The sequence below is a fragment of the Barbus barbus genome (genome assembly GCF_936440315.1).
Source record: "Barbus barbus genome assembly, chromosome: 22".
Taxonomy (NCBI): Eukaryota; Metazoa; Chordata; class Actinopteri; order Cypriniformes; family Cyprinidae; genus Barbus; species Barbus barbus.
The window spans coordinates 2183944-2207435 of NC_136750.1; the positions used below are offsets into that span (position 1 = coordinate 2183944).

The window sequence follows — 23492 nt, forward strand, 5'->3', positions numbered from 1 at the left end:
TGTCAGATTCATACAGAGATTCATATGGGCTAATTCAGATAGGGTCAACATGGAGCCCAATGGACAAACCTATATGGGGCCCAAACCTTAAGCCCAAATTGTGCCTACTTTGAACCCACCATGAAATGTTGACTGAGAATGTCAAACCAATGAGTCCAGTATTGGATTATGGCAGCCATCGGCATAAAGGGCATCATAGAGGTGCAGGGGGCCCCAAAAATTATACATGGGCCCCCTCTTGACTTATCATCCATCTCCCTTGAGAGGGAGTATGCTGAGAGGGATTGTGGGGACCACAGTATTACCCCATCGGTGACCCCTGTTCAACTGAGATGACAAGCATCTGCTCCTTATCCACAATGCCACGGATCTAAAATGCCTTCCAACATGCAAATAAACTCTGATTTATGACTCTGCAGTCTCCCACACACAAACGCACACAATCACACATGTCGTAATACACATCATCTGCCCAACGGCAGTAGATTTAATGGCTTCTATTGGATCTCTTGACTTCCAGCCCACGCTTCAGTGTAGGCACGATGTGATCTTGAGGTTTGAGTCCCAAATGGGATCCATATTAATTAATTGTCCCCTGTCAGATTATATAAGAAATTCATATGGGCTATTACAAATCAATTGGGGCCCAAACCTTAAACCCAAATTGTGCATACTTTGGACCCACTATGAAATGTTGACTGAGAATGTAAAACCAATGAGTCCAGTATTGGATTATGGTGGCCCTTTGTGTAAAGGGCATCCCATTTGTGCAGGGGGCACCAAAACCAATGCATGGGCCCCCTCCTGATTTATCATCCATCCCCATTGAGAAGGAGCATGCTGAGAGGGACAGAGAGCTGGCAGAGATCGCAGAGTTACCCCATCGGCGACCCCTGTCCCAGAAAGTGTCTGCTTATTATCCATGTTGTCATGAATCTAAAATGAATTCCAACATGTGAATAAACTCTGATTTATGACTCTGCAGTCTCCCCACACACAAACACATTCATTAACACATGCCATAGTACACATCATCTGCCCAAAGCACACTAGATTCTGTGGCTTTTATTGTAATTTTTGACTCTCAGTCCACATTTCAGTGTAGGCACAATATGGGATTGAGGTTTGGGCCGAAAATGGGTTTATACACAGGAGTCAGGGAGTTAGCCCCAGTCAGATTAATTTGGGCTAATTCAAACAGAGCCGACATGGATCCCATGGACAAGCCCAAACCCCAAGACTTTATTATGCCCACATTGGCCTCACAATATAAAAACCAATGGGTTTAGTATTGGATCACAAAATGATTCATCGGCATACAGAGTGTCCCTTTATTCCTGGGGCCCCAAAACTTATATATGGGCCTGGTCTTGACTATCCTGTCTTAATTTGTGCTGTTTTACTCTTCATAGAAGCAGCAGATATTCAGTTTTCACACTTTTCCATGCTGCACACTCTCGCATTAATGTATTTACACAGGAATCCAATTGCGGAAAACAATATATCACGTCCTTGAATGTGGTTCATTGATTAATGTGCACAGTGGACCCAATATACAATGTGCACTGATTGATTGGATGGAGGGGCAGTATAAAATTGCTTGTGATTTGTAGAAATATTTGTAATATCCCTTGTGAAACAGATTTACACTTTGGTATACTTTAAAAGGAGCATTTTTAAATTGTTTTCAGACACCTAATTGCATGTTATTTATTTAATTGAAGATGTATGATAGCATCTATTTATATTAAATGCAATTGTTTGAAATTGGAATGTTTTTTGACCCACTTAAGTATCTTTAATTTTATCATTACTTACATTGTATTTGATATATGGTATACTGCTGAATGTACTGACAAGCATTTACGCTAAACTAACATATACCATAATGTACTTTCTATTGAAACTTGTATGTCTTGTAAATTTAGGTTGCATACTTTAGAGGATTCTTTGCCAGTCGAGCAGCTGTATTTGAAGTGAATAAGAACGCTATCAGACAATTATAGACCTCCTAGGACTGGTTGGGATGCTCAAACGAACAGAGTAATGTTATATGTGCATATTTAGCAATATACTTAAGTAAGCACACTTACAGTATTGTGTGCATCACATTTAAACTTCTTGTAAACACTACAAGCTATGCTTTGAGAACAAACAGTGGATGAAGACACATCACAGTGCTTAATTTATATATATATATCTTTTTAATGTGTGATAAAGCATTACTTGATGCAGCAGTAATCAGCTGACCCTGTAATTGCAAAATCAATAAACATTTTCAATGGGTTATCAATCCTCTAAGTGTAATCAAGAGCTTGGTCCTTCATTATTCCAGGCTTGTTATTTATTTATTTTCCTCACTGAATCACTAAGAGACTTGAGAGGAAGGTTATAGAGATGTGAGAACAGAGAAAATAAAGACAGTAGATCAATTCAGTATGCCATATATCTTTAATTCTTAATTTTGTTGGGTTAGGAAAGGCCAGTTTTAATCTCTATCAGTGTGTAAATTATGTTTTCAAAAATGTGAAGTGCTGTTGAAACATTATATGCAGAAATGAAACAATCTAGTAAATGTACTTTTCAAGACTGAACCAACATTTGGTTTCATTCACATTCTGACCGTTTCTCTCTTTCTCTCTGTTTTGGTTGTCCAGTATAAATTAGCATGAATTGACCCTGTCAGTGCAGATTTGATCTGTTTGAACTGAAACATTGTGACCTGAGAAAACAATGGGAGTGATAATAAAATAATAAAGAGAAAACATACCAAGGGCAAGATGAACAATCAGGACAGGATGATAGATACAGAATGAAAAAATAAATAATAAATAAAAAAGCTTTGTTCTGTAGCAGTCTGTCAGTAATTCGTTTTGCTCTGATCGCTGAATGTGAAAAAACAAAAGGCTTTAAACACTTATGTTCAGAGGATATCTTTATTTAGCACAACCTTTGCCTTTTCATTTTTATTTTCATACATTTAAAACCTTATAAAATCACTACCCCGGCACAGTAAATCTGACTAAACCTCCCCTTGTGGACATTCAATTCTTAATAATAATAATTATTATTAATATAATTATTATTATTATTAAAAAATATTTTCTTTAAGGGGGATTATACAGTGAAATCACTTAAATCAAATATATATTTTACTTTGTGTCTGTGTGAATATTAATTCAAACAAGAACATGATATTACCTAAATGTAATTGCATATATAGATATCAGATAGACAGACAAACAATAAATAAATACATAAATAAAAATTGACACAGTATAGAAATGAGGAATATTAAACTACACACTATACAGAGTTCTGGCATGAAAACTGGCACAGTCCGATAGGTCCAACTTAATCTGACCTAATGATATCATTATCATATGGCTCATCTGATTGGTTTTCTCCTGTATCAGTAGACAATGAGCTCATTGCTCAATATTCAAATACCTGGCTTTTGTTTGCTGTAGCAGTTTGGCAGTGCACTTCAGAAACCCTCCACCTTCCCCAGCTCCACCTGTATAGATCTGCTACGAGGTTATTCGTGTATGCTATATGGGGTTATTCATATATGTGTCATATGTGCAGCAGCAGTATTTCCTATATGCTCACAGCAGCATGTTGTGGATGTATTGGCAGTAGCGAGTCTCAATACTTGCTCTGCCGCAGCAGCAGCAGCATAGCATATCTATTCCACCAAGACCAAATACATTAACATTGTCATGTGCATTACCATCCCAATCCCTCAGGGAGTTCTCATGACAGAAATAATAAAATAGAAAAATGAAATAATACCTCCAAATTATACATTTTGTAGAATGTACGATGAGAAAACCACTTTAGGAGGGCAAAAAATGCACATATGCATCTCAGTGTTAATTTTGTGTAACTGTGAGGATTTGGTTCCCCAAGGATTCAATTAGCTGTGAGCATAAGGTGATGATGGAAACAGGAGAATGTAAATGAGTTAATACCTCCTGCTGGGGTAAATACAGTCAGGGTTAATCTTTTTTCTTGACTTACAAAATAATACTTCGTCAAGGTGTAAGCGGTTAGACACGTCAGTTATCGCTGGAGGATTGGGGAACGGGAGCAGTGCAGGGAGACGAAGAAAGTGATTTGCTGATGCCATACTGAGCACTATAGGCTGCCTGCAGAGATGGAGAGATATTGTTCACATTGCTGATGATGTGAAGTAGAAAATGTAGAAAAAACAAGGCCTGCGGCCAATACGGGCAACTCCTTGGGTGCAACAGTAGTGAATAACAGAATCGGTTAAATGCCTGATTTTATTTCACTCTGGTGTTTCAGAGGCACAGAGGAAAAGATGATAGTGAACAGCATGTGTACCATGAATATATCGATGAAGCCATCAAGACCTCTGATGTTAAAGATATTTTTGAATAGTCTTTTAAGTCTAAAGAAATCAATAGTACTTAATCTCATGTGTATACTAACATGTCCAGATGAGATGAAAGCTCCAGGCAGGGGAAAAAAAAAAAATTAATTGCATAAATGATCAAATCTCAAATTATTCTGCGGTTGCCAGACAGTCATGTTTTGCTATTCGACTGATTTAATCCATCACACCTTAACATACTTTAAACTTTGACATTTTCCAGATAATGTAATATTATTTAACTTTGTCATTAATCAACCTGTGGTAACATTTCATCACTGTTCCTGTGTTCCTGTGTTTCTGGATCTAAGTAATGGAAATGATATGCAGTATATGTTGGATATTCAACAGATGAGCAAGCAAAACAGTGAAAATGTATATTAGGAGCTTTAGTGGGAGAAGGGAAATGTAACTGTTGAAGCAGAAGAATGATACACTTCCACTGAAATATTCGATTTATTGACTGGATGATTTGGGGACGCATACCGCTGCCGTCTTTAGAGGGACTTTACTTGAGCTGCAGACTTTAAAGTGTAGCTAATATGCCAGACAGTCTGTTAGATCGTTTTGAGTTGTTTTCCAGCAGGAGTTTGTCTGAAGGAATCTTTGGCTAACCATTGAAATAACATTTGAATGCAGAAAACGGAGTATAAATGCAGGCAGTCTGTGGGAAACCTCAGGTATAAGTGCTTGGAAGTGCTCACTTTTATGATTATTTCTTCTACTTCTATGTATAAAGTATCCCAGGTTTCAAAAACTATTGTTGGTTTAATAGTAAGTGGTTTTAAGCAAAAAGACTGTTGCAGATTGAAGCAATGAACTCAACATCACCAGTCTGCTCGTTTAATTTGTATATATTGTGTGGGTTGGGTGTCTGTTTTTGGTGCATTTGTCTCCTTGTTATTATGTATATAGACAGGCAAAACCAATGCTCATGGTCAGGATCTTGTCTTTCACTCCCACACACTAAGGAAGAAAATCACCTTATTTGTATAGCAGATCTGTATGAATCAAACAGCATTAATTGGGCAAATACTTCACATACCTCTCAATTACACGAATAGTTTGTTAAAAATGAAATGTATGGCTGATCTTGTTGGAAATGCATGTGGAATATTACAATGTGGTGAAATTGGTGGGTAAAAATCCAGTGAATTTGTCTTCAGTGGCTCAAGTCCAGCCTGTAGGTCATTTATCCAAGTGTCTCAAGTAGACATTGGTTGATGAGAATATTGTTCTCAAGGATTTTTCTGCAGTCGCTCAGAGCGCTTTACTGAAAAGATGATGTATGTTCCTCAGCCTGAACCTGATACAGTTTATAAGACTTGTTGAAATAGGAAAAGCTTTTACAAAACCTTTATGAAATGAATTACAAATGACATTTCACACATTTAATGAAGTATTTTTTAAGTACACAAGCACCTCATTTTGGAATTACAGCAGAGTGAAGGGTGGAAATTGTAGTAAGTGTTGATTGATTGATTGATTAATTGAGACAGACAAGAGACTAAATGCAAGTAAAATGGCAAAACATGAGTTCAAGAAATTGTCCAGTTGCTCAAGGATTGTCCATCTTTGAAATTCAGCTGTGAAATATAGGATGACAGGCTTGCTAATGTCAAACATTATGCTTCAAACCCAAAATGTTTGTTTTGGTCATGTTTATTGCATGGCACAGTTTGGCCCCCAGTTCAGGAACATTTCTTAGGGTCCTTTATAAGGTACGACACACGTTTGGCAGAGCTGACCGGATTGACCTCAGGTTGAGCGGCTGCGAATGCCAGCATGAAGCACTAGCAGAGATCATGGAGCAGGTGGTGGAGAACAAGAACATATACATCACATTAATTAGATTGGATCCTACAGAACATCGATCTAACCAGAAATGTTGTAGGCGACCTGGAGCTTTGGCCCTCAAAATCAGCAAATCATTCCCACGTGTAACTCCATTAGTGACGTTCAGTTGCAGTCTTGAGGGTGCAGTTTTTCATTTGTAGCCAGGATGCCATGCCGTCTATTAAATCTATTGCTCTCTAACTTTGTGTGTTGTTCTCCAGGTTAAAGCATAGAGGTGACACCTAGAAGATAAAGATGTATTACTAAGAGATCAAGTTATTATTGGTTTGTCAGACCCCAATGCAGCAGACCTCTCAGGACACACACGGATTGGATACGGGATGGGGGCCTCCAGAGAGGAACAGAGAGATCGGACAAGGTGGAGCGGGGAGCTCTGAAAGCCATGGCGGTGTAGGGAGCTCAGGTGGCCATGCCAGATGGTCCCCTCGGCCCGGCCACTTCAGCTAGAGTCCTACTACCCCACCAAAAAAAAAATCCATGGGGCAGCTAGGGGGTATCAGGAGCCCTCCGGGGCTAAACAAACAGGACAGGACACAGCCCACAGGAACAGGAAGCCCTACTAGGGCTGAGCTCGGATGCTGAGGCTTCCTCTGGGCATGACGAGAAGTCAGGGGCCCTCCAAGGGTCCCTCAGCAACCGCCTCCACTTCAGCGACAGGAGAGTAACGAATAGACCAGACAAAATCTAACTGAACAGACAGGACTAAAATGCAAGAGATAATCATAGATAATTAGACAAACACAGCTGGAGTAGAATTAACTAATAATGACACTTAAGGACAGGAAACAATCCAAATATGGAAACATGAGGCGGGAACACATGACACACGACTGAAGATTGACACTTGTTAATTGTAACATTAATAAAGACTAGTTTTATAATATCTTTTAACAATATATGGAAACATAAATTCAACATGACATAAAAACTGAACCTGTTTAATTTATGCACATTCCTGGTCTTATTTTGAATGATTGATCAGTGCTTGTTAACCAAAGAAAAACTAAATGTGGATCCAAACGAAAGTGGATCCACTTGTGTTTCAAAGGCGTGACATCAATGATGCACATTTTCCTATTGAGGTGCATGAAGGGAAAAATAAATAAATAACACAGGCCACAAAGGAATGTTTGAACATCAAATACAATGTGCATTTTCCTACTGACGATGCAAGGTAAAAACAAACAAAGGGATTTACATCTTTGTTTGAAAAAGCCAGGTCATGAGAAGCAGTCGGGTTTGAGTTTTAAACAACATATCTCAAACATCCCACAGAGCAGCAAGGAGTTAATTTCTAAAACATAAAAATAATATGCTATGGTTGCAACCATGTTTAAAGAATGTATTTAGCTCAAACAGTGGAGTGTTATATAGTGATTCTGAAATTATGGGTTTGAATACTAGAGAGTGCAAGAACTGATACATTTCTATCTTGAATGCAATGCATTGAAAGTTATTTTTGATAAAAGTGAATGCATAAAAACTTTATCCCACACTGAAACAAAGTAGTGGTAGCAAGTCCTTGATTTGTAAGCAGGTTGAGGGGAAGATGGATGAAACCAATTGGCAATTCTTGAGAAAACCTATTTCAGACTGCACAGATTTGAGACTAGTGTTAAAGTTCAGAAGGACAACGACAATAAAACATATTGCCAAAGCTGCACAACAATCCACATGCTTAGAAAGGCCTAGTCAAAAGCCAGACCTCATTCTGATTGAGAATCTGTGGCAAGATGCAAATTAGTGTATATAAATGGTCCCTATTTGAACAGAAAGAGCTGGAGCAATTTATTTTTGAACAATTTAATTAAATAGCAATTTTGCCAAGGGGAATGGATAAGAATGCAGCCCCCCCCCCCCCCCACACACACATATATAAATATATATATATATATATAAATACATTTCACAATATTTAAAAAAATGCAATAAATATTTCCTCAAAAATGTTTTAAAATTTATTTATGTTAAGATATTTTCTTTCTATATACTTTTTGGTATATTTTTATATTACTGACATATATTTCAAATTTCTATTTGTAAAAAAAAAAAAAAAAAAAAACTTTGCACTTCATATATTTCGATCCAAGAAAATACATTCACGTGTAACAATTATAGAAAAATCATCAAGTAACATACTATACACACTGTATTTTATTTTTTGATATATACATACATTATTAAAAAAATATAAACCTATTTTTTTCATCTCTAGCAGGCTATTCCATCAACATTTTCTTCTGTGTCAGAATTAATTTACAGGACCAATTTGAGCAATTCTTGAACAAACCCGCCATTACAAACAAACCTCGATTACACGGCTGGAGTGTAAAGCACTGTGAGTGTTATTGTCACCTGACTGACATGATTTTCTCTTGTATCCTTCTTAACAGGAATATGTGCATCATAGTTGATGTGACAACAAAAGCTTATAGTCTGAGGGATTTCTGTCCCTTTTTGTCCTCGTTAATAGAAAAAGCGGCATTATATTTGATGTTATAACATGCCCTTGAAATTCAGTTGTTTTGTGTTCACTTGCAGTGTTGAACTCGTTTGCAAGGTTTATTGTAATCACCATTTCTTTAACATTTCACTTCTGTACAGTTTATTATTTTGTAAAAAAGAAAAAGAAAAGCACAGCACAGTGTTATCTCCAATATACGTCATTGCTGGTTTGACTGTGTTCCCCGAGTACTGAGGTGGAAAATACTAAGAATTACCATAATTATGAGTTGCAAACTTGCAACTGAACAGCTCTTTGAATCATAATTACAACTGCGAACTTCAGGAATAATCTGCTACTTTAGTACATAAATATACATTAGGTCATTGCCGTTTCCCTCTGTATGATGAGACATGAGTGTCTTTCACTAAATACATAAATAAAAACACTTTCTTAAAAATACATATCAATTTATTTTGTATGACAATTACTTATGATTAAATAATAATACATTAAATAATAATGGCACTGATTCTCATGTGCTTTGTCAAGACACAATTACTTATGGTAATAATAAATAATGATAATTTGTGAACCATGAAATGAAACATGACGCCGCGTTTTTTTTTTTTTTGTACCACTGATCAACTATTATAGTTTTTGCTAATATTTAGAATTAGATTTTAATTGCATACTTTTTGTATTCATTTACATGTTAGATACAATTTCCTGTTTTAGTTTAGTAATTTTAGTGTTGTTGCTATTATTTATTGTTATTGTTAATAATTATTATTGTTATTATTATTATTATTAGTAGTAGTAGTAGTAGTTTTAAACATGTCTCTAAAGTTTTATTATTATATATTTTTAGTTTAGCTTCTTTAGTTTTAGTTTATTTTTTTAAATAATGGGATGTTATGGCAATTATAGCTAAAATATTTTATATTATTTATTTATTTGATCATATTTTATTTTAATTTATTTTTGTAATTTATTTTATTTTATTTAATTTTAGTATTTTATTTTATTTTATCAGTTAATGTTCCTTTTATTTCAAATAAAGAAAACGTCTTTTTGTCGTTTTAATTAACCAAACTTTCTTTCTTTCTTTCTTTCTTTCTTTCTTTCTTTCTTTCTTTCTTTCTTTCTTTCTTTCTTTCTTTCTTTCTTTCTTTCTTTCTTCTACATATGCAACATTAATGAAGTCGTAAATATTCTGTGGGAAGGATATATCCTGAGATTATGTTTATATATGTTAAAACATGAGGATGAGTAAATGATGGCAGATTATTGGCTGAACTGTCCCTTTATGAATCTTTTATTTGCTCTACTGTAGATGACAACATTACTGATGAATGTATAGTCAGGCTACATATGTGCTGTTCAATAGTTCAGTGCGCTTTACTCACCCACGGAGCTGAGTTTCATAATAAATCACACTGGACTGTCTCATTTTAGCTTGAAGTGGTGTTCAGCGCCCACATAATAGAGTATAACATCAGTGCTTGTCATGTGGATCGGTTCTTCACATTAGCTGTGCGTTTAGCAGACTATACAGACTTCACAGTTAAATGCAGGCCTGATAACAGAGGTTTCATTTGCATCTCTGAAGTCTTGATGAAGCTGATTATTCTTGGGTACAACGTGTTTGTTTTTGCTCAGGAGCGACTCCTTTCAGAAAGCAGTAACTGCAATGGTTCCACTTGCAGGTGCCATAAATATTCTTAAAGTACTTAGAGGTGATGTTTCAATACATGAGACGTGGAGCAGATGCTTTTATTCTTGAAGTAAACAAGGAGCTGTTGGCTAAAATACAGCCTCTGTTTGCCAGCAGTCCTTGGCCTTGTCTATACTGACAGCTTTGTGCTGGCTAGACACCAGGTCTGACGGCTGTATTTATCAAGCCAAACGAGAATCTAAACAGGATCTGGCACATTATTAAGTACTATGTATCTATTTTATGAACTCTTTGTACTCTCAGAAAGTGAGTCAATAAAAAAGAGGCTTGAAATGCAGAATCAGCTCATTCTAGATTAAAAAGGAAACGCTAAAGGATGCTGAAGCGATTGAGGGTTGTTTTCTCGACTCTAAAGAAGGTGAGTTGCAGTTTTTACTTGCAATTTTTCTCTCCACAGCTGAGATGCCAGATTTGTTAAATCTGTAAGTCAGAAAAAAGAAATAAAACAGAAGAAAACTACAAGCTCCACATTATTTAAACTGGTTCAGCTACACTTAAGCGGCCCTGTTAGAAAAATTGATCAACCAATGAGTGATTATTTTTTAATCAGTTCGATTGTAGAGAAGCTTTTCAAAAATAAAAAAATGGTGCATGTTTTTTAGTGCATGGTTGCATCCCGTTTTAAAGCTGTGTGTATGAGTTAGAGTAATAAGACAACATCTAAAAACTCACAAAACACAAAAATGCATTTATGCATAATCATACATTTGATGTTCATTTTCAGGGCCATCTGCAGTAGCTTAAACAGTAGTGTGCATTGCCTACTTGGACACTTTAGTTTGATTTGTGCATCTGCATGACAAGATAGATAGATAGATAGATAGATAGATAGATAGATAGATTTCAGGAATTGGTGAACCTAAAGCATGAATTGAGAAAATGTGTACATTTAATGCACCGCTAGTTGATTTTGATAAATGTTTCATGTTTTGTAGTGTAAAAGTATATAAATTATCAGGCCCATTTCAATAGCTTGATTCATCCTTATTGTCTTAAATCTGGATGTGGGTCTGTTCAGTATCAAATGAGGTCGGTGGATTCAGAAAGTTTGATGGTTTTGACTCGTTTTGCTCCTAAACTTTACACCCCACAGCTACAGGATCTTCATTGCATTGCAACAAAATACTGTAGCAGTTGCAAATGCACAATGTGTGAAGAACTTTGAGCTTTAATTCGGCATATTTGCATTTTAAACAAAGTAATTTGTTTGTGATACTGTAAGGCAAACTTAATAAAACACAAAAATGAATTAACACAGTATCATTCATTCCATGACAGGAATGGCTTGTTCTCCTGATGTCAAGTCAAGGTTGGTTTATGAAGTAAATCTGGTTTTTGCTGGTATTTAAATAGAAACCATGACCGTACAAAGAACTTCATACATTGACCATGAATGCTAATGACTTCCAGGACTTGAAGTAAATGATACACAAAATGTATTATGAAAATATTTAATAAAAAACTTATTAAATAGATTCTAGCTTAGAAAATAATGCTTATAACGTTTGGATCCAAATGCTGCTCAAAAGCCACACCAACTATTGGATTTAGGAGTAAAAAAGCAGGCAACAAAAGCAGAAAATATGGGTGGGAGTGTTACCTGGAGTGTGTGACTCAATCGAGTCGTTCAATGGAACTAAGTTGGTCATTAACGTTCACACTTCAGTAATGAAATCCCCCCTCAGCCACCTGGCACAGGTGATTATATCATTATGATCACAGAAGGGTGAAGAGAAACTTTACTTTGCCACCTCGACTAAGAAGTCAACGCTTCTGTGAATAGTTTGAATGAGGGAAAAGTTAAAAAAATCAGGCATTTCTCTGTGTATGTGCTCAAGGCTCTTTGAACTCTAAAACACCATTGCTTTAAATGGATTCAGTTAACCAGTAAACACAAGGCCAATTTGAAATCCAATCATAAAAGAAAACAGCGCTGTGTTGACAAATGGAAACTCACAATTACATGCAAATCAAAGCGTTTAGCATTGCTTTGAATGTCTAAAGTGTTCCTTGCTAGTTGTGTGATTGATGTTCACTCAAAATATAAAAATTATGTTATTTACTCACTCACTCTTATGTCATTCTACATAAGTGGAGCACAAAAGAAGATACTTTTTACAAATGTCTCAGTTTTTTTGTTTTGTTTAGTGTTTTTGTCCATCCATAGAGTGAAACCAATGGAACAAAACTGGTTCCTAACATTCTTCAAAGTCTAATTTGTTATGCACTAAAAAACTAAAAAAACAATAGCTAGTCACACTGGTTTGGAATGACAGGAGAGTGAGTAAATGATGATAAAATTTGCATTTTTGGGTGAACTATCTTTTTAAGTAACATCACGTTGAAATGAACATCACAGTTAATCAAAATCTCGATACTCAAACCAAAAGTACAATGGTGAATGTGATATTGCTCAGTATAAAAAGTACATTAAAGAGTGGAATTTTTTCATCGCCATTTCTTACGTGTGTTCACACCAAAAGCAAAGCGAATATTTTCATCACTCGCTCAAGATTACGCATGGGAAGTTTTTACGTCACTCGCGTGAATAAGAAGCATGAAAACAATAAGAACAATTTTCTGAACTGGACATGTCAAACCGGATGTGTTGATAAACTCTTCGATCGCTGGTTGGTTTTGTTCAACTTTAAACTTCAATTTTTTTAAACTTGTATGGGAGATGCTTAAAGTGATACTCCACCCACAATGAACATTTTTATTAATCACTTACCCCCATGTCGTTCCAAACCTTAAACGACTTGTGATTATTCCATTGACTGCCAAATAAATTACACTGTCGAGGTCCAGAAAAGTATAAAACACATCGCCAGAATAGTCCATCTGCCATCAGTGGTTCAATCTGACTGTTATGAAACGACAAGAATACTTTTTGTACGGAAATAAAACAAAAATAGTGACTTTATTCAACAATTATGCACCACAACATCTCTTCTGCGTCACCGTAGCGCCATTTTGGAGATTATCACCTGGACGCAAAATGTGTACTGTCTTCTGTATCAGCCTCGACACAGGGATGCGTCTTCTACATTGATTTATGCTTTGATTTGAACGCAAACTGTGCATCCCTGTGTCGAGGCTGATACACATTTTGCGTCCAGGCAATTTACTTGGCAGTCAATGGAACAGTCACAAACCTCCCGGTTTTCATCCAAAATATCTTAAATTGTGTTCCAAAGACGTACAAAGGTTTTACGGGTTTGGAACGACATGGGGGTAAGTGATCAATGTCAAAATGTTCATTTTGGGGTGGAGTATCCCTTTAAGGTGAATATCGCAAACGCATCACCTGCATCGCCCAGCGCGTGAATTTGCATCTTTGCATCGACTTTGTATGAAATCTACTCGCGCAAATTCACTTTTGGTGTGCACACAGCATTAGAAACCTGCATTTTTGACATAATATTGACAAGTTCCAAACGACGCAGTAAAAACTGTTGTGGGTCTCTCAATTAGAATACATTTTAAGGGGCGGAACTAACTTTTGTGTAAAATAATATGTAACAGGAACTTTTAATAAATTGTAAATTATATGATTTGATTGTTAAAGCAAGAAAAGAGTATTTCCAGAAAGTGATTTTAGCGATTTCGACAGCCCTGATTACACCAGTCCTTCATTTCAATGACAAAGGACACTATCAGTGTCAGCAGTCTCTAGAACCAGTCTCTGTGGAAAGAGAAAGGCTTTGAGCTCTCTGGTGAAACTGAGACACTGTCATTTTCACTCACTGTCCAAAGAACAAAAGATCAGAGAATGAAAGATGAGAGATTGCTTGTCTGAAACACCAGTCACTCTGTGAACTTATATAGTCCTGGGCTTCATCATCTTCTGTGTCATATTACAGATGACTGACATCTTTTCACAATCATTCAGTGACTAATATCTGATTTGCACTTCTAGAAGAAACAGTCTGATAAAGTCCACCTGATTGATCGTGAATGCAATGATTTATGAGATCAGACTTATATACGATACTAATGTGATTTCATCAAAATAAGTAAAGTGTGTTTCTAGCACACATACATTAATACATGTTCGGATTGATACTGAAAATACATTCCTCATCATTTACTAACAAATTAATGTCTTGCTAAGGGATTGTGTCTGAATATTAGACCTCGGGTAACACTTAATTTTAAAGACCTCTTCACACTATTAACTAGCATGCATTGTCTATTAATGCTTATAAAGCAGATATTAATATCTTATTCTGCATTACTGTATTTCAGATCCCTAAATCCTAATTAACAACTACCTTATTAACTAATAATAAGCAGCAAATTAGTAGTTTATTGAGGCAAAAGTCATATTAATAGTTAGTTAATAGTGAGACTTGGACCTTACAATAAAGTGTGACCGAACTTTGTATACTGAATATTTTTTGAATAGTTTTTACCAAAAACATACAAAAATGCAAATATGCACAATAGATATTCCTCTATAGATCCCCAATTCAAAACCACTGGAGTTGCAGCAAAGCGTGACCTTTGACCTTTGTGGTTTGCAGCCTGCTGGTGACCCGAAACATTCACAGAAGACTGATTTATCACTGCAAGCATCGCTTAATATAACATGAGCATTGCTGCTGACGAATATTTATGGCAAAGCAATAAGTGATAAGTGATTTTGTGGAGGTACCTTTAACAGATCAGTGGTTACAGTGTGTCGTGCGGGAGTGTGTACGTGTGTCGATAAGTACTTCCGTCTTGAGTAAATGTACCCTGCATGCTCCCCTTGCGTAAAGCATTTTTGTGTATACATAAACAAGGGATAAACACGGCATGACTGTGTGAGTAGGAGGGAAGCCTACAAAAGGGAAGAGTCGGGCTTGAGTTGTCAGAGACACCTGCATAGAAAGAGAGAGAAAGAGAGAGCAGTGGAGTGTGAAAGAGTTAAGGAGGGACACAACTTATTAATGAGTAACATACACATGTTAATTTCCAATTTCCTGCTTTAGCTCACATTTAAAAGTCGGGAAAGAGCGGACGAAATCCCACAAGCAAGAGAACCAGAGAGCGAGTGAATTTTTGGCACCTCGACCTCTGTAGCAGGTAAGCTGGACATCTCTACATCTGTGATGCTTTCTTAGGTCTGCAGTGTAAAGCTCTGCTCATCCGATGTGCGGTCTGCTTCACTCATCAGCACCGATATCCCTCATGGTATTTTGGGAACATTAAATTCATAAATCTGCACAGCAGATGATTGGTGGCGGATGGGAACTGCGGGTTCCTCTGGCTGGACTGAACAGTTGCTATTCTGTGCTGTAATTGAGCTTCGGGACAGAGTTGATGTGTATTCTAATAGGCTCTGCATTAAACATTAAGCACACTCCAGAGATGGAACAAATGGATCTGGAGTGAACCGAGCAGCACTCAGCCGCTCATAAACGACAGATAAGCGGAGATTACCCGCAGCTAACTGCCCTGAACACGCTGCCATGCGACGCTTGCATTTATCAATGCTTTTATTTACTGTTGTAGTTAAGTACAGTGAAACATTCAGAATGTGACAAGTAGAGTAACATGATTGTGAATCAAAGCCTGCGGAGAAGCCACAGGCCTGTCGAACACAGTCAGGTGCAAGACGAAACTGACAATTTAGGGCTTATTGATTAAACTGATTTGCACTTGTATGCATAGCTCATAAAAAAAAATATTTTTTTAATTATAGTCATATTTTAAGCTCGTAGAGCAACTCAAATGTGAGTTATCACTTGCCTTCAAATCAACCCAGGCTCATTTAAAATAAAAAAACGCACCTATACAAACATTTCACTGCAGTTTAATACTGAAATAAACACTTGAGGTAGTAAAACATCAACCACTTTTATTCCTTTTCACACAAATTATGATTACAGCATCTGATTATCGATTCATTTGAGCAGTTCCCTGCACAATACTATGTTTTGAACTCAAAACATTGATGCCATGCTGCATAGATCTAAGAGATTGGCCAGTGGCTAATAAACTACAACACGCTCACTCATACATTGATTCTTGCACTAGAATTACTTTCAAATCAACTCTCATAATGTCTTAGAGAGAGAGAGAAAAAATACACTGAATTTGTTCAATCTGATATCTGTGATGTAACAATAAAGAGCCTCAGCAACTAATAACATTGCAACTGTAATGTGTTTCTCAAAGTTATTGGGAATGTTATTTGAAAAGGCCCAGATTCTAAAGAATTGTTTACTGTTTGCAAAATGTGAAATCAACCCAGGTGTTCATGCACGTACGGTATGTGGACAGATTTGACTCTTGTCTCATGCATAACAATAGGCGGTGTTTATCGCTAAATACTTCAGTCTGTTGGACAACACGTTCTCTGTCGCTGTAGCTGAGAGTTTCCGGTGTGCTGTTTTGTTTTGCCTTGGGTCTTAGTTTGGTTTTAACAAATATCGCTTCACTCTCTTCCCAGACAGACCCTCAAAATGACTCATTCCTTGAGAGAAGTGGTGAAGGAGTACATCTCAGAGCGGCGAGTTCGCAAATACCGCCTGGTGACCAAAGACGGCCGCTGCAACATCGAGTTCGGCAACGTGATGCACCGAAACCGCTTTGCCTACGTCCTGGACATATGGACCACCTTCGTCGAGACCCGATGGCGGTTTGTCATCTTGCACTTTGTGGCGTCCTTCACCCTCAGCTGGTTCATCTTCGGCCTCCTCTGGTACTGGCTCGCCAGAGACCACGGCGACCTAAAGTGGCAGAATCCACCCGCGAATCACACGGCCTGCGTTTACAGCGTCAACACACTGACTTACGCCTTCCTCTTCTCGCTGGAGACCCAAACCACCATCGGATACGGAAACGTGTACGTCACTGACGTCTGTCCCGGAGCCGTGGCTCTGATCATAATTCAGAGTCTTATCGGAACAATAATCAACTGCTTCTGGTGCGGCGTGGTTATGGCCAAAATCGCTCTTCCCAAGAAGAGAGCCAAGACCATAAACTTCACAGACCAAGCAGTCATCTGCCCTAAAAAGGGCACCCTTTGCCTTCAGATCCGAGTGGCCAACCTGCGCAAGACCTTGATGATCGGTAGCCAGGTTTACGGCAAGCTCCTGAGGACCACGATCACTCCGGAAGGTGAGACTGTCATCTTGGACCAGGTCAGCATTGACTTCATGGTGGACGCCGGCAAGGACAGCCTGTTTTTTGTGTGTCCTTTGACCCTATACCACATCATCGACAAAACCAGCCCGTTCTTCGATATGGCGGTGGACACTCTGCATCAGCAGGAGTTTGAGCTTGTGGTGTTTCTCGACGGCACGGCCGAGTCCACCAGCTCCTCCTGCCAGGTCAGGACTTCCTACATCCCTCAGGAGATCATGTGGGGCTACGACTTCCTCCCAATCATCTCCCGGAGCAAAGAAGGAAAATATAGAGTGGACTTTTCCAACTTCGCCAAGGTGGTGCCTGTACCGACCGCTCATTGCGCCTACTGCTACCACAACGAGCCAGGACACCATCACCACTCCATCAGCGGCATTGATAACCAGGGCTTTGAGGTGATTGACATTGAGACGCCCAACGTCACCAAAATGTAAAGCTTTTTGACTGACATGCACTGAGCGACATTGCAAGGTCTTGCACTATACTAGAAACACTGGACACGAATGCTTTTTGTCCCTCATAGTGAGCACAAAAGGCAAGAAAAGTGTTTTATCTCTGGAAATTCCCTCATCTACCCACTGAAAGATGAAGTGCAGTGGCACTTTTTTATTTTCTGGAATGTAGTTATTATTTTAAAGAGCAGCTAGTGTTCAAAACTCTTTGTTTTGACAATATCAGAAATATAAAAGTGTAAATTGTCCTTGAAGTGAAACTAGAAGTGCCTTCTGTTACAGGGTCATTAGGAGTAAGAGTATTATCTGAAAATTCATTCATATGAGATAGACTTGTATTAATCGCTCTATGTATAAAAGTCTAAGATGAACTGATTTCAAATTCCAGTGAACCAGCAGATGCTTTTACGCTCTGAATCACTTTGGGATTGTGTATTTAATTGTAAATTAGTAGATAATATTGCATTATTGTGTAAATGTCATTTGTATTTTGTATATAATTTTGTAAATATCAGTTGTTTTTTTTATAAAATAAAAAATAATAAGAAGAAGATTTGGAATTTGTGGATTAGTAAATTGAAAATGGCTTCATAAAAAAACAACCAGCTTTTTTTTTTTTGTAGTCACAGTTAAAATATGACCACATGAGGGCGCACAAGACAACAAAAAATAATGACAAAGAGTCAACTTGACAAACTCTTGGTGTGTGTAAAAATTATATATTTATGCAGTATCCATTCCACACCAAGATATATATTACAAATGGATGTATACATCATTTTTTTATATATATATTTATAAAATCCATTGCCAGGTTACCCCTTAAAAATAAATAAATATATATATATATATATATATATATATATATTTTTTTTTTTTTTTTAAATACATAAAAAAATTTTTTTAAAAAAGGCATTTTTATACAATAATTTCCTGGTTCCTGGTTCCCCTGGAGTCAGCAGGGCCCCAGTATGAATCCTGCAGGAAAGTCTCATCATACACAGCCAAACAAAGCAGACAGTGTCACAGCTTTGCCCTTAGCAGTGCTGACTACTTGGAAATTTGTAAAGCTCATAAAGCATAAGCGTGGAGAGTTGTGCGTAAGGAAGGGTGGTGCGTGATCGAGCTCTGCTGTCTGAGGCTGTGGTCCGCTGACTCACTACATGACACATCAAATAATAAAGAGGCTTTAAACTATATTAGACGTGGGATGGAGATAATGCCCTGAAGAGCTCTCACTGCCAAACACTTCGAATTAATATATCTTACCTTAGACTATCCATGTGTTTGCAATCCTTTAGCACTGATATTACATCACTGATTTCTTTAGTTTTTATTATTTTATGTTATTCATCTCAGAAGTTCCAGTGAGTTTTTATTTTATGATCTAGTCTTTTCCTTACCAAAACAGTAGATCAAAATCCAAATAAAAGAATACTCACTAGATTTAATGTCATCATGATCTTCAGATGTGCCTACTATTGTTTATGATCAACCAGTACGGGATTAGATGAAATATCATGTAGTCTAGACCATAAGATTGATTCATAAACCGTTATGTTGATGCCAGGCACAGATTTTCCTATTCATCTGTTTACAAGAGTGATTTAATATTTAACAGCTGAGATACAGATGACATTATTTTTATTTGATCATATGAACCAAATGTAAGCCAAATGTTTAGTTTAGTGGTTTAGAACACCACCCTTTTAACAATTTCGATCAAAATATCATTTCAAATCACGCACTGCTCAAATAACACACAGTAAAAAAGTTATATGGAGAGATTTTTAATGTAAAAACATTTATTTAGTCACATTTTACCTATACAACAGACCCTTTTACAAAAGGTAATACTTAATAAATTGCAGAAACAACAAAATTAACAAAAAAAAAGATTAATTGCAATATTCCATATATATTTATATAGTAATAAATTTAATATCCAAATACTTGCATATATAAAATAGCATAATTCCTTCATATCTGAGAGTTATCCCTTAAAGAGATGAAGAGCTGGGAATTTTCAATCAGCTTTTAGTATCTTAATGCTACAAAATGCACAAGGGAAAACACTTGTATAACACTGTCCGAGCATTTTTTGTTTTTTTTAGGCACAATAACACAGTTTGGTTTTAAGGCATTGATATGGCACTTAGGGAACCTATACTTATGTAGAACAGATTGTCTCTAAGCACGTTTGGTAAGGCATTTGCTTTTAAGGAATAAAAATATCAACTATGTATCAAAATAACCTTCTTATTGTCATGGCAACGCACCAAGAACTTTAGAAAAAGCATTTTCTGAAAAATACAAGAAAACATTCATAAACGTATTGCCCATATGTACAGATACAAAACACCTACGTAGTACAAACTACCTTCAGTAACTGATAAAAAAAGTTTGCATTTTGACCGAGGTCAACTCGTATTAACGTTTGATTCTTAACACTGTCACATATGAAAATAGCTCTGCATAATTTATACAGTAAGATGCTTTTAATGCCTAGTTGACCTTTGATCAAAAAAAAAAAAAATACTAGCAAATAGGTCTGACAAACGCACAGCGTTCGCGAATCTCTGGTTTCAACGTCTCATGCTGCTGTTTTAACGGTCGAAGAGGTACTTCACGTGATGCCCACATTCATTCAGTCCATCCAAGACACAAATCTCATGTGAACTCAACACTTTGGCTGTTTTAAGATGAAATCGAGTGGATTTTCACTGGCCTATGAAACGGGACACCATGCGTCAGAAACGTAAAGCAGGCTTCAATCCTTTCACATCAACGCCATCAGCATAGAGGAGTGCTAAAGATGAGTAAGAGAGTTTAGCTCGAGCCAGCTAGCCTGAGAAGCTCCTAATAAACAATCAGACGCCACGTCCTCGGCGAGGAGGACAAACGGTGCTTGAAAGCCAACATTTTTTCCAGTTGCCAGATTTGCTTTAGAAAAGAGAGTTTCAGTCACGACTTGAGAAGATAAACTCGTGGGTTTCGATAAAATCCAAAGGGAAGCGGGAACTAGGTCCAAAAATATAAACACTGGGTTCACAATTGCATTAAACACACAGGGTGAGTTTACAGTGATTCTTTTCTCAGTCGTTCGCCGACTCAGACATAATAGGTCTTTATTGGCTATAAGGGACTCTGGCCCGACGGAGCAGCTTTCGTATGTAGAAAGACACAAGAAACATGCGCACGCTCTCCAAAACAAACACCAATCCAACATCCTCCAGTAAGTAGTACTCCATTTTAAAGAGGATCAGACATTTTTTGGTCCGTTTTGCTCTACTTTCTCTTTCTTTTCCAGCGTCTTTCAACGTTGCTTCCTTCTGTTAACTTTGCGGCCACAATCCCTCCAGTTCCAGCTTGCTTTTTTTTTGTCTTCGCTTCGAGTGCAGTTCAAGTTTTGGCGTACGGGCAGAGGGGTGAAAGGTGAAGGGTTTTAGTAGTAACTGCCTAGGTGGGAAGGCACGTGCGAATTGGCGTGACGCGGCACGCTGGGATTGGGATAAATCCCTCCCGTTGGAGAGCTCCAGTACGGGGTGGCGGGCCCGAAGAAATTGGAGGAGGTGACGGGCATCGAGGGAGGATGGGGCGAGACAAAGTTGACCTTCTGCTGGTGAGCGTGGTAGCTTGGCACGTAGGGCAGCTCGGCTGGGTATTTGTACATGGTGGATTCGGTGGGATGGGGCTGCAGGGCTTGAGCGATGCCATGGAAATCAAACTTGTAGGCGTAACGCTTGCCGTGCACTTTGGTCATTATGTTTTTGTCGTAGTAGTAGCGCAGGGCGCGGCTTAGTTTGTCGTAGTTCATGTTGGGCTTGCTCTTGCGCTCGCCCCAGCGACGTGCCACCTCGTCGGGGTCCGTCATCTTGAACTCTCCGTTGGTCCCTTCCCAGGTGATGCAGCCGGCATTGGAGCTGTCGGAGAGGAGCTCGAGCAGGAACTGCCACAGCTGGATCTGACCTGAACCTGGACAAACACACAGACACAGTGTTTTACTAGAGAACATTCAATTAGAGTCAATAAATAAGCTTTCTATTGATGTATGGTTTGTTAGGATTGGACAATATTTAGCTGAGATACAACTATTTGAAAATCTGGAATCTGAGGTTGCAAAAATAATAATAATATTAAGAAAATCGTCTTTAATGTTGTCTAAATGAAGCTCTTAGCAATGCATATTACTAATGAAAAAGTTTTAGAATATTTATGGTAGAAAATTTGCAAAAATATCTTCATGGAACATGATATTTACTTAATATCCTATTGACTTTTGGCAAAAAAGAAAAATAGATAATTTTGACCCATACAATGTATTTTTTGCAATTGTTACAAATATACTCGTGCTACTTAAGACTGGTTTTGTGCTCCAGGGTCAAATATAACCTTCATGTAGCTCAAATAGTAAGCATGCCGCTGGCAATGCCAATGTCATGGGTTCGATTCCTAGGCAAATCCCTTGAATAAAAGCATCTGCCAAATTAATAATTAAAATGTAAATAGACATTGTTTTGTTTGTTAGTTTATATATATATATATATATAAAGGTGCATCTCAATAAATTAGAATGTCGTGAAACAATTCATTTTTTTCTTGTAACTTATTTCAAAAAGTGAAACTATCATATATTTTAGATTCATTGCATGTAAAGTAAAACAAAGTTTTTTTTGTTTTAATTTTGATGATTAGAGCTTACAGCTCATGAAAGTAAAAAATCAGTATCTCAAAATATTAGAATATTTACATTTGAGTTTCAATTAATGACCATCCCTACAGTATAAATTCTGGGTATCTCTTGTTCTTTGAAACCACAATAATGGGGAAGACTGCTGACTTGGCAATGATCCAGAAGACAATCATTGACGCCCTCCACAAAGATGGTAAGTCACAGAGGGTCATTACTGAAAGCTGTGGCTGTTTACAGAGTGCTGTATCAAAGCATATTAAATGCAAAGTTGACTGGAAGGAAGAATTTGGGTAGGAAAAGGTGCACAAGCAACAGGGATGACCGCAAGCTTGAGAATACTGTCAAGAAAAGCTGATTCAAACACTTGGGAGAGCTTCACAAGGAGTGGACTGAAGCTGGAGTCAGTGCATCAAGAGTCTCCACGCTCAGACGTCTTCAGGAAAAGGGCTACCAAGCCACTTCTGAACCAGAGACAACGTCAGAAGCATCTTACCTGGTTCACAGTCAACGCAGCCATCTACCAGGAGATTTTAGAGCACTTCATGCTTCCTTCAGCTGACAAGCTTTATGGAGATGCTGATTTCATTTTCCAGCAGGACTTGGCACCTGCCCACACTGCCAAAGGTACCAAAAGCTGGTTCAATGACCATGGTGTTACTGTGCTTGATTGGCCAGCAAACTCGCCTGACCTGAACTCCATAGATAATCTATGGGGTATTGTCAAGAGGAAGATGAGAGACACCAGACCCAACAATGCAGATGACCTGAAGGCC

General features: G+C 37.6%; 2 protein-coding genes across 15 annotated transcripts in view; one reads left to right on the plus strand and one right to left on the minus strand.

Annotated features, from left to right (window-relative positions):
• The first annotated feature begins 15294 nt into the window (after positions 1-15294).
• On the plus strand, positions 15295-18554 carry LOC306888318 (ATP-sensitive inward rectifier potassium channel 1-like). Its single transcript, XM_079446534.1, has 2 exons — positions 15295-15507; positions 16877-18554. The coding sequence occupies exon 2, from the start codon at positions 16890-16892 to the stop codon at positions 18006-18008; it is 1119 nt and encodes a 372-aa protein (XP_079302660.1). The 5' UTR covers positions 15295-15507; positions 16877-16889; the 3' UTR covers positions 18009-18554.
• A 1241-nt stretch (positions 18555-19795) lies between these two features.
• The window catches only part of LOC306888563 (Friend leukemia integration 1 transcription factor-like), a 32848-nt gene continuing 29151 nt past the window's right edge, over positions 19796-23492 (minus strand). For 10 of the 14 annotated variants that reach the window (XM_079446953.1, XM_079446951.1, XM_079446950.1 and 7 more), the window contains one exon: positions 19796-22001. In XM_079446953.1, coding sequence (XP_079303079.1) covers positions 21472-22001 — 530 coding nt within the window. In that variant the 3' untranslated portion in view covers positions 19796-21471. The remainder of the gene's footprint in view (positions 22002-23492) is intronic. The other 4 variants (XM_079446949.1, XM_079446945.1, XM_079446946.1 and 1 more) reach the window with 2 other exon arrangements.